This window comes from Aulostomus chinensis, chromosome 21, assembly GCF_037954235.1.
Source record: "Aulostomus chinensis isolate RoL2024-O1b breed Wild chromosome 21, RoL_Achi_v1.0, whole genome shotgun sequence".
In the NCBI taxonomy this organism is placed as follows: domain Eukaryota; kingdom Metazoa; phylum Chordata; class Actinopteri; order Syngnathiformes; family Aulostomidae; genus Aulostomus; species Aulostomus chinensis.
The window spans coordinates 3513064-3527498 of record NC_141340.1 but is presented as its reverse complement, the minus strand read 5'-3'; the positions used below and the strand labels follow the sequence as shown (position 1 = coordinate 3527498).

General features: G+C 45.4%; 1 protein-coding gene across 2 annotated transcripts; it reads right to left on the bottom strand.

The window, feature by feature from the left end:
• Positions 1-1034: 1034 nt before the first annotated feature.
• LOC147241363 (serine/threonine-protein kinase H1-like) lies at positions 1035-14069 on the bottom strand. 2 transcript variants are annotated; one of them, XM_086191354.1, is made up of 4 exons: positions 13594-14069; positions 12293-12416; positions 11705-12208; positions 1035-2433 (listed from the first exon to the last, which is right to left on the bottom strand). In XM_086191354.1, the coding sequence occupies exons 1-4, from the start codon at positions 13863-13865 to the stop codon at positions 2068-2070; spliced, it is 1266 nt and encodes a 421-aa protein (XP_086047480.1). In that variant the 5' UTR covers positions 13866-14069; the 3' UTR covers positions 1035-2067. The 2 variants fall into 2 exon arrangements, with proteins under 2 accessions (XP_086047480.1, XP_086047478.1); XM_086191352.1 differs by having other exon boundaries at positions 11705-12416.
• Positions 14070-14435: the final 366 nt, after the last annotated feature.

Below are 14435 nucleotides of genomic sequence, written 5' to 3'. Positions count from 1 at the left end.
AGGCTGCTATGGAATGCAAGGAATAGCAAATACAGATATTTGTGTAAGTAGGGAGATAAAGTTGTCAGAAAAGTAATTAGTCAAGTAGAGTACAGCTACTTGGACACACAACATGAACACAGTATCATAAAAATGGGCAAAGCAGATCAATTACACCTGTCTGTGAATATGAACTCAACGGTTTCATGGTATTCAGCCAAACTCTTTAACACAGTAAAAACTAACTGGTCTAATTCAGGAAATGTAACTACCCCTACATTTGGTCGACGGGACTTTTTTTTTTTTTTTCAAAGCCTAATTTAGTCTTTCAGACATACGGAAAATCCTGACGGCTCCTTGGAACTTCTTGCGCCTCCCGACATTTATTGTCTCCCTTTGATGTTCCAACAATAACAGCAAATATGAACATTTTCTTGGTGGTTGGAAAGAAAATGTATGAAGCGGTACGGTACGGTGCGACATGATACAGTACGGTACAATACAGTATGCTACGATGCGATACAACATGATGCAACACAGTGCAACACTATACAGTACGGTATCATACAGTACGGTAAAATACGCTGCAATACAGAGTACGGTACGATACGGTATGATACACCAAAATGTGATAAAGTGCAATACCATACAGTACGGTACGATATGGTACAATGCACCACAATGCAGTACAGTGCAATAAAATACGGTACAATACGGTGCGATACAGTACAAATCAGTGTGGTACAATACGGTGCGATACAGTGATAAAGTGCAATACGATACAGTACAGTAGGATAAAACTCTATTGTCCATTAGCTGTTGAAATTTGTTCTGCATCCCTCGTCAGCTCCATTTAAGAAAATGTACAGACAGGCTGCGCACATGTGACCTCCTCACTGATGCGATGTATCAGTGGTACATTTATCTTCTCACATTTTAGTGGCACTCTGGTGCAATTTACCTGCTTTGACCATAATTTATGATACCGTGTTCATATTCTGTATCTGTGCAGCCTCTTAGGCACAGGTATGCACTGAGAGCATTCTTACGTAACAAAGCCGTACTTCAGTCTTCCACAAGATGCGCTTTTTATACACCTCCGCTTGGTCAGATACGCTTTATCCTGTGTACAGTAGATCAAGTCCAACGCATTGGATGCAACAAAAAAAGCATCAATTACAGATAATTGGGGGGAAAAAGGGAAAAGTCCACACCGTGTTATTTAAAATGAACAAGACAGGATCTCATTGGTTGCAGTATTTAGCGTCCTTTGTTCCCGTCCTGCTGCACACTTGTATGACCGTTTTAATCCAAAACCCACAGCAAAGAAAGCTGATTTTGATCCTGAAAATGTTGTTTGCTGTTATTTACAGCCTACATAATATTTGGGGGTGAACAAAGAGCTCTTCAAATCCGGGAGCTTCCTTTTAATGTGATAGAGGCCTGTCACCAAACACTCGGATTGTTCTTTGAGTGGCTACACGGGACCGTGGGTTTTAACCGCGTAGGAGGAATGACAACAAAAGAAAAGACTGGAGCATTGTTTCCTCTTTTTGCCTCAAAACGTAGAAAAAAAGAAGAAAAGGTTATCTGCTGCTTGGATGTGGGGAGTTAAAAACTCTATTTTTAAAAAATGAACAGGAGCAAAAGAAGCAACTTTTCTTCTACTTCTATCCTCGCTGAGATTAACTCCCATTTTTCAAATCATGAATGTCTCATTTTTTTCGACGAACCTCTTCACAGGCACATAATGTGGTGACTCATAATGATCTAGATGAAACCTTGACCCCATTAGTCTGAGCTCTGTGAATAACTAGGGGCTAGAGACCTTGTGGAGGTGGACAGCTCCGATTCAATATATAGGACTGCAGTTTAAAACTAACAGCTTAACCCAACCACAAGAAAGTAATGGAGAGTAGAACTCAGCCTTCTGGGGAATTGGGGTCATTCATCTAAGACTGAATTCCAGAGAGGGGAGGAAACGTTTTTTTTTTTTGTCACAACACCTGTCCCAGGCACTTCAGCTCCCCTGTTTGCGGCTCACAATGATCACGGGCAGCTGGTTCCAACCCTTCATTAGCCCTCTCATCAATCTAATGCTCCAGCTTGATGGCACCGATGCTCCGGGAGCCCTCTGGCTGGGTGTCGTCGGGCTCTCTGTGGCTGAGTTAGCCCAGATGCTCGGCCCTGCTGCTGCTCCTCTGGTGATATTAGCCTTCCAGCGTTGTTGGCGGAGCTGCCGGCGCTGCTGGGGCACCGGGATGAGCTACGAGATGCCCGTTGTTTTAGGTTCCGAGAGATGGATCGATGGAGGTTCCTCTTGGATGATGCGGCTGCCATGGTGACCATCCACGGGTGATGGATGGCTTGGTTGGCGGTCAGACGGGTGGCTGGGTCCAATGATAGAAGGCGCTGAATGAAGTCCTTGGCCAGGTTTGACACAGACGGCCAAGGCTGGGGAATACAAGACAGTGAATCATATAGAACCCTCACCCCAGAAGATGTCAGTTCAGAATACACACAGAGACGCTCTGGAACCCACAGTTCTCTCAAAGTACCGGCTTGGTATCTTGTCGAGCCGCAGATTCATAGACTCTTCAAAGAGGCTGCAAGATTTCATTGTAACACAGCAATAAAACTATGATCCCTTTGCTCCACAGGCCTAACAAGCAGAACTAAAGCTAAATGTCACTGGGCAAAGAGAAGCAGCAGTCTGGGCTGAATGAATATGAAGCCTGGGAGGTAGAGCAGCCCTGCCGCTGTTGTGTGTGGGATTTAGGGGCATGTTTATTCTTGGCTCGCTTTACAATAAAAGCACAACAGATGAGCCTCATCTGAGTTTTTTTTTTTTTTTTGGTCTTTAAAAAAAATAAATAAATAAATAAAAGTGCTCTCAATTCCCTTTCGCATGACCTAAACTGTCATTCAAAGGCTTTTAAATCCTGCCCTGCCACGCCAGAGAGGACATCAGAACCGTTAAAGCATAACCTTCACCCCAAAAGTTTAATTTGTGGAGATCCAGAGATGATCTGGTACGTTCCGGGTTGCGTGTGTGATGCCGCTGCATCGGTTGGGACCACCTGGATAAGTCATCTGGACGTCAGTCGTGGATGAATCAATTTGGCACCGACTGCACTGATACATCTTAATATGATGCGCATAAATAAATGATAAATAAACTCACTGTTAGTTCACTCAGTTCCTCTCTCCCTCTGTAGCCCCCCCCCCCCCCCCCCCCCACTTCATGTCCCCAGACGTTTGCGGAGAGCAAAGATTTGATTTCAGGCTCTTGTTCATAAAGCACGAGGGTTTTATAAGGAAGGTGGAGGATGTTGCTGTAAAACGTGGTCACGAAACTCCTGATCCAGGACCACAGACCCACCGAGGCTACAACACCTGCACCTTCACGCATCAAACGACGTGTCGACATCTGGTCTGAACCAAACTTCAGTTCCTCCAGTTTGTTTTTTGGCTCAAATCAAAGCGTTTCTACATTACTGGGCACAAGACTGGATAAAGGTATGGATTACAGACGTAGATGACACAACACAATGCTGTTGGGAGTTTGGAAACAGGAACTGGACAGTTGTGCTGTTGTTGGGGGTTGGCCTCCATTAGCTTCAAGCTAAAAATAAGTAGCTAGTGCTTCCTGAGTTTTGGAGTCACCAAAAAGTCACGCGGGGATGAAAACGTCTGAGCTGAAGACACCTGAGAGTGAGTGACTGAAGGGTGAAGTATCACTTTAAACAATTCCTCACAGTACTGTGGAGGTCTGCCTCAGGAAACGTGTGACCTTTTGACTTCCACCTTGTGAAATATTGCTAACGCAGACATCGCAACACGTTTTTGTGGTGATGTACGGAAATGTGGCGCAGCAATTAGCTCAAATATTCCTCCACTTTGTCTGCCTGCAGAGTAAATACAGTAAAATCAGTGTGCAGAACTCCCTCATTGTCCGCTCAACCTTGCAAAGACCAAATCTCACTCTTTAGGGAGGTCTCGCTCTCCATTTTAATCTTGAAATGCATTTCTCTCTCCTTTTGTGTCTCTTGCAGGGTAATGACAATTAATCAAGCATGAAATTGACAATCGCGAGACTGTTGGCGCTGAGAGGAATTCAAAGAAGCCGGGACTCGGCTATTCTTACAGCGCACTCACTGGAGAGGAGTGCGTGTGCGAGCACAGTGCGGGCCGTCACAAAAATGCTTCTCACTCGAACTTTCTTCTCATTGTGTTGTTATTTCACACCTGAGAGGCAGTCAGAGTGACACTTGGCTTCCCTGGGAAAGACGGGAAGTGTTTGATTGAGCTCAGACCACTGACAAGACTGACTTTCCTCTTCATCTGGCACTGGTGGTGCAGCTGCTTATTGCCATGCCATGAAATACACATTCAAACGTGGCAAGCAGATGCCTTGTGCCCTTGATCTGGGAAGGATGGGAACACACAGCACTGCAGGAGACAGTGAAGCCTATACCAGCTGTGGATGATACAAACACAAGAACCAACAGCTGAGTTTGCCTCTCTTCCAGAAGAAGAGGCGATGCAACAGTGTTGTTTTCCTGGAAGCAAGCCACCTGCAGGAAGGTTATCTCTTCACTTTCTATGAGTATTTTTCTAATGTCAAAATACACAAAGGCTGTATTGTGTTTGGGGAAGCGAGCAAGAGCTGGTGTTATACATCACTGCTGAGCTGAAGAGGGAGGGAGGCAGGTGGAGTGCAGCTATGGCTGCAGCGGCAGGGAAACCTACAGGGCTTGCTTTATTGAGCAGCATCTTGTTAGAGTGAATAAGAAGCTCCACTGACTGTGTTTGCAGTACCTGACAAAGCCATAATTGCAACAAATGAAGGAAACGCTAGAAGGCTGGATTATGCTAATGTGATCACGAGGATAATACACTTTTGAGTAATGAACTCCACAGGAGAATCCCTACTTTATAATTTACTCAAATCCAATTCACCTGGCAGCATTTCCGGAGCAACAAGTTTAAGTATTCCTCATCATAATGAGTCCAACCGGTGAAGATGGTCTGCTGCTAATTCAGAGGAAAGTCACAGCTAAACCGCAGTAATCAAAACATCAATAGCCGGATACAGGAGAGATTGGGCTGTCATGTAGAATATACACAGTGGTCATGTGGAGGCTGGATGTGTTCCCATGCTGCCCACTAGGGGGCAGAGTGGGTTTACCCAGACTGCTCTGCTGCTGAGAGATGCAGATACTGGGGTTGGGTCAAGAAAGTGTGGCTTCAATAACACACACAGCAGCAGAATGCAGAGGAGGCTGCTGTCTGGCTCCCACTGATGTTTTTATATGCAAGAGCCTGTCATCAGATGAACACACGTGCATGTACAGTAAGCCCCTGCAGACAGACAGACAGACAGACAGACAGACAGACACACACACATTTTGAAGCATTTAAAGGGATTCATTTCCTGCAGGTTCATCTGAGCCATTACTTCCCTAAATCTAATCATAATCTTAATCATTTACCCTAACAAAAGATGATACTTGATATTCATTTTTATGCATTATTTAAAGCCCCTACTTTAACCTGCACCATCTCACCCTAATCTGAATCTAATCCTAATCTTGAGGCCTGTACTCTAACCTGCACCATCTCACCCTAATCTGAATCTAATCCTAATCTTGAGGCCTGGACTCTAACCTGCACCATCTCACCCTAATCTGAATCTAATCCTAATCTTGAGGCCTGGACTCTAACCTGCACCATCTCACCCTAATCTGAATCTAATCCTAATCTTGAGGCCTGGACTCTAACCTGCACCATCTCACCCTAATCTGAATCTAATCCTAATCTTGAGGCCTGGACTCTAACCTGCACCATCTCACCCTAATCTGAATCTAATCCTAATCTTGAGGCCTGGACTCTAACCTGCACCATCTCACCCTAATCTGAATCTAATCCTAATCTTGAGGCCTGGACTCTAACCTGCACCATCTCACCCTAATCTGAATCTAATCCTAATCTTGAGGCCTGGACTCTAACCTGCACCATCTCACCCTAATCTGAATCTAATCCTAATCTTGAGGCCTGTACTCTAACCTGCACCATCTCACCCTAATCTGGATCTAATCCTAATCTTGAGGCCTGGACTCTAACCTGCACCATCTCACCCTAATCTGAATCTAATCCTAATCTTGAGGCCTGTACTCTAACCTGCACCATCTCACCCTAATCTGAATCTAATCCTAATCTTGAGGCCTGTACTCTAACCTGCACCATCTCACCCTAATCTGAATCTAATCCTAATCTTGAGGCCTGTACTCTAACCTGCACCATCTCACCCTAATCTGGATTTAATCCTAATCTTGAGGCCTGGACTCTAACCTGCACCATCTCACCCTAATCTGAATCTAATCCTAATCTTGAGGCCTGTACTCTAACCTGCACCATCTCACCCTAATCTGAATCTAATCCTAATCTTGAGGCCTGGACTCTAACCTGCACCATCTCACCCTAATCTGAATCTAATCCTAATCTTGAGGCCTGGACTCTAACCTGCACCATCTCACCCTAATCTGAATCTAATCCTAATCTTGAGGCCTGTACTCTAACCTGCACCATCTCACCCTAATCTGAATCTAATCCTAATCTTGAGGCCTGTACTCTAACCTGCACCATCTCACCCTAATCTGAATCTAATCCTAATCTTGAGGCCTGTACTCTAACCTGCACCATCTCACCCTAATCTGGATTTAATCCTAATCTTGAGGCCTGGACTCTAACCTGCACCATCTCACCCTAATCTGAATCTAATCCTAATCTTGAGGCCTGTACTCTAACCTGCACCATCTCACCCTAATCTGAATCTAATCCTAATCTTGAGGCCTGGACTCTAACCTGCACCATCTCACCCTAATCTGAATCTAATCCTAATCTTGAGGCCTGGACTCTAACCTGCACCATCTCACCCTAATCTGAATCTAATCCTAATCTTGAGGCCTGTACTCTAACCTGCACCATCTCACCCTAATCTGGATCGAACCCTAAAGTAAGCCATTTTAACTTGTGGGCTCCAGCTTTTTCACAAGAATTAAATGTCACTGTCCTCGTTGGGGACCGTTCCTTGACATCACCTTCCCTTGACCCTGACCCGAACCGTCTCAGATTGCCAAGGGTTTGTGTCCCCCAAAGTTTTTCCTCTCAGCTCTTCTTACAAGTGCCAACCTGAGAGCGCTTAGGAGGTGCAAACCAATGTACATCTTCAGTGCTGTCGGTTCTGGCCTAATTACAGTGTCACTTGCCTCTCTGCAGAAATATAACTGCACACTTTTTTTCAACAACATCCACAACAACTGTGCTTCATATCACCACGTTTCTTTCATGTTTCATGTCACATTTACTCGCTGAAACTCGACAACAGTCTGCTACACAAAGAGTACACAAAAAAACCCTCAACACTGTGGTACAGAAGCTAGCTTTCTGGCTAACCCTAAGTAGCCATCTAGTGGTCAAGTGATGTTACTGCAGCATGACAGCAACATTACTGCAGAAATGTAAACATTGTAAGGCTTGTGTTTGGGGCTGCGGTGAAGAATACCTGTAGCAGAAGTCAGGCTTAAGCCCAACACTTATTTTCAGCAAACACCAAAGCTTTGGAGGAGAATTTGAACAGCTAACCAAGCCTTAGAACAGCCAATTAAGTCTTAGAAAAAACTACGAACAGCTAACTAAACATTAGGACAGTTAACTAAGCCACAGAACAGCTACCTTAGCCTTAGAACAGCTAACTAAACCCTAGAACAGCTAAACATTAGGACAGCCATCTGAAGGGTTCCCCCAATGGAGTCAGAGCTCACAATAGTGGATTCACACACACACACAAACACACACTCCTGAGATGAGCTTCCCAGATTCCATTCCATGTGCGGCTGACGGATTGAGTGATGTGGTGTGAAAAGCCCCCAGGGCTATACCTATTCTTACCCAGCCTGGCTCATTCAGTCCCCCCCACCTGTCACCTGCATGTTTTCCCACCAACAACGCCCCCCTGCCTCTGTCTCACTGTTGGGTAAACACATCAGTGTGAGTCTGTGCTGCATGTCTTTAGGCCAGTGGCAGTTGCACCTGTGTGTGTGTGTGTGTGTGTGTGTGTGTGTGTGTGTGTATGGTGGTGGTGTGGGGGGAGTGCATGATGTGGCATGTGTGTGTTAGTGGGGATGAGAGGGAGGGTGGGAGGATTGCTGGGGACAGAGGGGTTTCTGTCTGAGTTTGTGGGGCGGCGTTGTTGGTGTTACTGAGCCACCCTAACACACACACACACACACACACACACACACACACACACCTTTTCTGCATGCTTCAGTTCCTATACAGCCTTCTCGGTGCTTCCACAAATGTTTGTTATTGCAGCTCTTGTGTATTTGTTTACTCAGAAGAGAGTTTTTGTCCTTAATCTGTTTGAATTCAATTGCATGAAAAACAAACGCAGTATCGTATATAACAGCTGACAGCTGGTTTCATTCCTGCTCTGCTCTGTTCTTAAAATTTATGAGAATAAAGCAAGTCACTAACTCATATATAATCTGGGTAAGTTACTTTTTAAAGATTTTACACGTATCGGAGAGCTGACATCTTTTATCCATAAAAACCCACAGATCTCCTCGCTGGAGGTGAACTGAAGTCTGGAGAAGCAGATGGATGTTCTGATGCTGCCGTGAGTGAAGTCCAGCTTCTTATCATCAACGTCCACGGCATGAAAAACATCACGTCACTTTGTGTTGTTCGGTCCAACTGACCAGCAGCTGATTATCATGAAACTCCTCCGGTGCAGTTAAACGTGTGAGGAGGTTCTGTTGGGGCTTCGCGCGTCCCGAAGAGAAGCACCCTCCTGAATGACCTGAAGAACCCTCATGACAGCCGAGTTCCACGTTTTCTGGACACTTGTCAACCGACATCACACGCACTACAGCACTATTATCAGAGCATGTGTGCGCGCGCTTGTGTGGAACTGGGCTGTCAATCCATCAGAGAAGGTGGATACTTGCTCGCGAAAGAGAGGAAGAGTCTTGTCAACTTGGAAATATGATTGATGGACGACTGCTACTCAGCCAAGTATGATGTCTTCATATTTGAAGTGTCTTTACTGCGTCTCACTGGACCAGATACCCTCACGAGTCCTGTATTTTCAGGATTTGTCCCCCAGGATTTCCCAGTATGGCCTACATATGAGCTATGTTGTAAGCCACCAGGAAAACATGAAATAAGCCTTTGCATAAAGTCTGGAGGGATTTTGCCCCATTGTTGAGTTGGTGGTCAGTGCAGCGGTAAACACAGGGATAACAGTCCAGGGCCCATGTACCGGAGCCGCTTGTGTGTCAGCCTAAAATGTCAGACTGCATCCGTGGTCATGCTTAAAGCCCAGTGAATAATCCAGCCTTGGGTGTAATCAGCGTGAAAGAACGAGTCCGAACCGAGCGCCACAGAATAGGCTGTTAAAAATACCCACTTCAGTTGTATGACGGGAAGGGAGGGGGCTATTTCTGGGCATTCTCACAGAGCCGAACCACCAACCAACACCAAAATAAACTTGAGCATATATTCATGTTCTTCACGTCGCTGTACAGAGGGGGAAAACATGTTAGCGCACCTGCACTGCACCATCTTTCTATTTACACTCACAGGAGCTTAAAATGTTTCTTTTTCTGGTAGTAATGTGATGAGTCACTCTCGGATAGCAAGTAACAGTCTTATATTAGCATATGTGCTAGGGTTGGGTAATTCCAAAGCATGCACTGCACATCTGAAACGGCAGGCAGGACCTTCAGTTAAAACTGTTTTTGAAGGCTTCTGTTGAGTTAAACCACAGCTGTCCAGATAATTGCATCGTTTCCCTCGGGTTCAGACGCTGAGGACTGTGAAACTGTGACTTTTTCTGGGAAACATGAACAAAAATGCATGAGCTGAGTTACTGAGTGGAGCACGAACACAATCCTTCAATATTATCATGTGTGTCTGACGTGGTTTTTGCAGGGGGGGGGGGGAGAGAGAGATTTAATTACCTCATTAAAATTGGTAAAAATGCCACCTTCTACCTCATTTTAAATTCCAGAATATATGAATATGCAACTATTTTCTTTTCGCAGCTCAAACTGCTGAACACAAGATGCCTCCGACTTCATTATAAAGTTCATTCTCGGTGTTTGTGCACTGGAGGATTCAACTTTCCATGTGTGATTGGGGAACATTGGCTTCCACACCATTTCTGATGTAAATCATGCTGAGGTAAGTGTGGCAGTGGCGGACCTAAGGCCCAACGTATAAACGTGCAGCGTTTGATGCACGGCGCAGGTGTCAGGTTTCAAATGGTCAACACACAGAACCTGGTAGAACTTTAGAAGCAGCTGCAGTCACATGCAGGGGTTGGGAACTCCGTTAATCCTCCAAACAAAATGACATCCAACCACATGCTCCTCCAAACACTTCAGGTGTGTCATCTAAAACAATTTTTCTACTGCAGAACATGAAAGTCAGAGGTTTGCTTTGTGTGTGAGCCCAAAAGTAAAAGGAACCAGCTTGTGATTGGAGGGTCACGGGGTCAGTCCCCAGACTAGCAAGGCTCTAAAAACAATATTTCACCCAAAAACTGTATTATACAGTTCAAGTACACTCACATAGGTATCTCATGCGAACCAAGACGTTTTTCACCATTGTATTATGTCTCTGTGGCGCCAGAATGCAGGAAGAGTCAGACGCGTATATTTAGCTAGAAGCTACAAACAACTAATAACAGCAAAACTGTCCAAAAAACATCCAAACTCAAAAGCGCATCGTCCGGTAGGTTCCTCATCTTCCTAATCTGTTGATCAATGGTCCAAAAACACTTTGATTTAAGCCAAAGATTTGCAAGCTGGGTGTCACAGTGGAGCAGTGGTCAGCACTGTCGCCTCACAGCAAGAGGGTTGTGGGTGGAGCCCCGGCTGCAGCACGGGGTCTTTCTGGGTGAGTCTCCATGTTCTCCCTGTTCCTGCTGGGTTCTCTCTGGTACTCCAGCTTCCTCCACAGTCCAAAGATATCAAGAGGGACCAGGTTAATCCAGACTCTAAATTGACCGTAGGCGTGGCTGGGAGAGCCAATGGTTGTCTGTCTATATGTGTTGGCCCTGCCATGGACTGGTGACCTGTCCAGGGTGAACACCGCCTCTCGCCCTAAAGCAGCTGGGATAGGCTCCACCCCCCCGCCACCCTTAACAGAACAAATGGAGGAAAATAGATGGATGGATGGATTTGCTATCCTGCTGCAGCACATCCAACTGTGGTGTGGTTGTATCGAGCTGCTTCCTGGTATGAATGTGTAGCTGTGCGAGTGTTGTCGGGACCGTCCTGATAAAGGGCATTATTCTGAGTGAATTCTCCCCCTTTTAAATAAATACTGAGAAAATTTACACTTTCCTCAATGATTGTGAGAATAGCATCATTCAACCATAGGAAGAAGAGGGATTTTTGACCAGAGAGAGAGAGAGAGAGAGAGAGAGAGACCGTCCTAACGGTACAAGGGTTCCTTTGACACATTATTATTTTTTAGCTTTGATTTGTAATGGGGGCGCAAAGGAAATGTTTGTTGTGTCAGAGGGTCAAAACAAACAACTCATATAGTCGTTTGGGTTGGAGGACTCTCCCACAGAGCACCTATGCTGTATTCTTGGAAGACATAAGCACTGTGCACAACACATTTACAATGACAAGCCCGGCAAGCGTACCTCTCCACAGAAGCTGTATCTCCCTCTCAGGACGGATCTGTAGAGCCGCGTACGGCTGTCCTCTTCAAAGGGCATGGAGCCGCTCAGCACGATGTAGCTGATTACACCCAGGGCCCACATGTCCACTGCACAGGAATAGGGTCTCCTCAGCAACACCTCAGGGGCCATATACTCAGGGGCTCCACATGTGGTTCTCGGAGACCAGGACCTCCTTGAAACAGTTTCATCTTCCTTATCAACCTCGTCAGACCCCTTATCTGTTTCGCCAAACGTGGCCAGTCCAAAGTTAGTCACCAGCAGCTTCGAGTCAGCCCCAGGGTGGTAGTACAATAGATTCTCTGGCTTCAAGTCTCGGTGGGCGATACCCAGCGTGTGGAGGTACCCCACCCCAGCCAGCACCATGCGGAGGGCCTGGGTAGCGTCCTGCTCCGTGAAGCGTCCTTTACTGACAATTCGGTCGAGGAGTCCCCCACCTGTGGCCAGTTCCAGCACCATGTAGACCCTCTGTGGAAACTGAAACACCTCAATCAGCTGAATCACATTGGTATGGTTTACCCGCTGCAGCACGGCCAGCTCGGAGGCGCACACCTCACGACCCTCTGGGGCTTCCACCTCCATCATTTTTATGGCAAACGGCTGGCGAGTCGCCCTGTGTTCCACACGCACGACACGGCTGAAGCTCCCACGACCAATCAGAGCCTTGATGTCGTACCTGACAGGTTAGAATGGGAATGATGAGTCTCAAGATACACTTGAAAAGCACTTGATGTCTGTGACTGCTGCTAGTGGGTGATGTAGAGACAGACATCATGCAGAAAAGTGGAAAACTCGCCTGCAGATGCAGAATTTATTGAATAAAAGTTTTCTGATCTAGGCCCTGAAGTTCAAGATCTAATACAGCCCAGTCTTTACAAAACACAAGCCTCTAAAACAAAAGTCTCTTTCACTGCGGCACACAAATAACTTGTATTATTGGAGGAAAGCTGAGTAAAATAAGGAAGCGTGCAACAATAATAACCTCCCATGAGCATGTTGACATTCATTTCCCTTTAAGGTGCATCTGAATGAATCTAACTTTGGAAACGTAGCGCCTGCTTGACCTGAGCTTAACTGCTCTGATTTCTATAGAAAAAAATAAAAATTTAAATACACTGTTCCCTCTGGTTTATGCTTTTTTCTGTTTTGTAAGGTAAATATAAAGGAATGATTCGGTGACACTCCTTTGTGTGCTATGTCTGGGGTTACTGTTGGTCTTGTCCTCTCCTCTCATTAATTCTGTTTCTGGGGATTGGTTTTTGCCTTGTTGCAATTGTTTACTGTAAAGATTCACTGGTCACGTTTGCCGGCGAAGTAACGTCAAGAAAATACACTTCCACCACAAAAATACATTTAACTATCATTAAAAGATTCACTCTCACACTGTTATTCAACTACTCAGCGTGCGTTTAGGGCCAATGTCATTGCTTTAATTTACTACTCACTCCTTTTGTTTTTGTTATATCATCCTTTTTTACTCCGGAAAGAATATTAAGTTGCCCTATGTGCTATATAAATAAATTACCCTTGCCTAAAGCATTAATTAATATTTGATTGGGGGAATTAGGGATCTTAGTAACATTTTATATGTTAACCACACCATGCGTGTTTGCTTTTGGCCCGTCATCAGTTTTCGCCCTCCAAGGGAAAAAGTAGAAAACCTGTTGCTAAAACTGTTGCTTGAGGTTTTAGCCACCAAACTTTGTACTTGGTAAAATTCTGAAGAGAATGTAGTTAAAATCACTGAGAAAAGGCAACCTGGTTTCAGAGAAAAACCAACCCAGATTCATGTCTGAAGTGCTGTCCCTTCCTCTTCTAAAACAAATCATTGTTTCGTGACTATGATCATTTACCTTGCAGTCACTCGAGGATCGAACTTGTCCTTGTATGTGGCAACTTTATCCGTCGGTTGTCGGTCTCTCGGGTTCTGGTTCTGGTTCTGGTTCTGGTTCTTTGAGGCCAGTTGAAGATTTTTATGGCTCGTGGAAAACCACTGGCACCTCGGCTTCTTTGGCTCGCCGTTATCATCATGGTGTGCTCTACTGAAGGCCACGAATGATTGCACTACGCTTACACAGCCCTTCTTGGATGCCTTAGGCAGGACCTTGCTGGTCCCGCAGCCCATCACTCAGACGTAACCAGCCTTCAGCTCAGAGGAAACAACAAAATAAACCCTACATCAGCTGCAAAATGGGTTTTAAACTGGAAATAAGTACTCCATCCCACATGGCAGGCTTGTTTCTGCTTGAGCAACAAACACAGAAGGCAGGTGTGTGAAGAGTAGAGGTGTAAGCTCCTCCCACCTAGCAGGTGTGCGAGCTCACCCCGTCTGTCATTCACTCACAAAAGGGTCACGTCAACAGAAGTAGTTTAGAAGCCATTGTTGTTAAATTAGCAAAGTGAGGTGAGGAAGAACACAAAGGAGGTTTTAGTCACAGACCACTTAGTGAGATTCTGGTCTCCTTTCACCTTTGATAAAAACATCATCCAGCTTGTTTTGGAACCTCTGGGTTCTTTGAGCATTTCAGGCTATGGAGGCGAGATATTGATTTAAAAAATAGTGGATTTTTTTTGGGGGGGGGGTGAAGCATTCCTTTCATGTATGTGTCCAGAGGTGGGGTGTGGTGGCAGGCATGAGAGTTTGTGTTTATTCCACAGACCAAGCAACCGTTAGCCGGCAGCTAACAGCATAGCG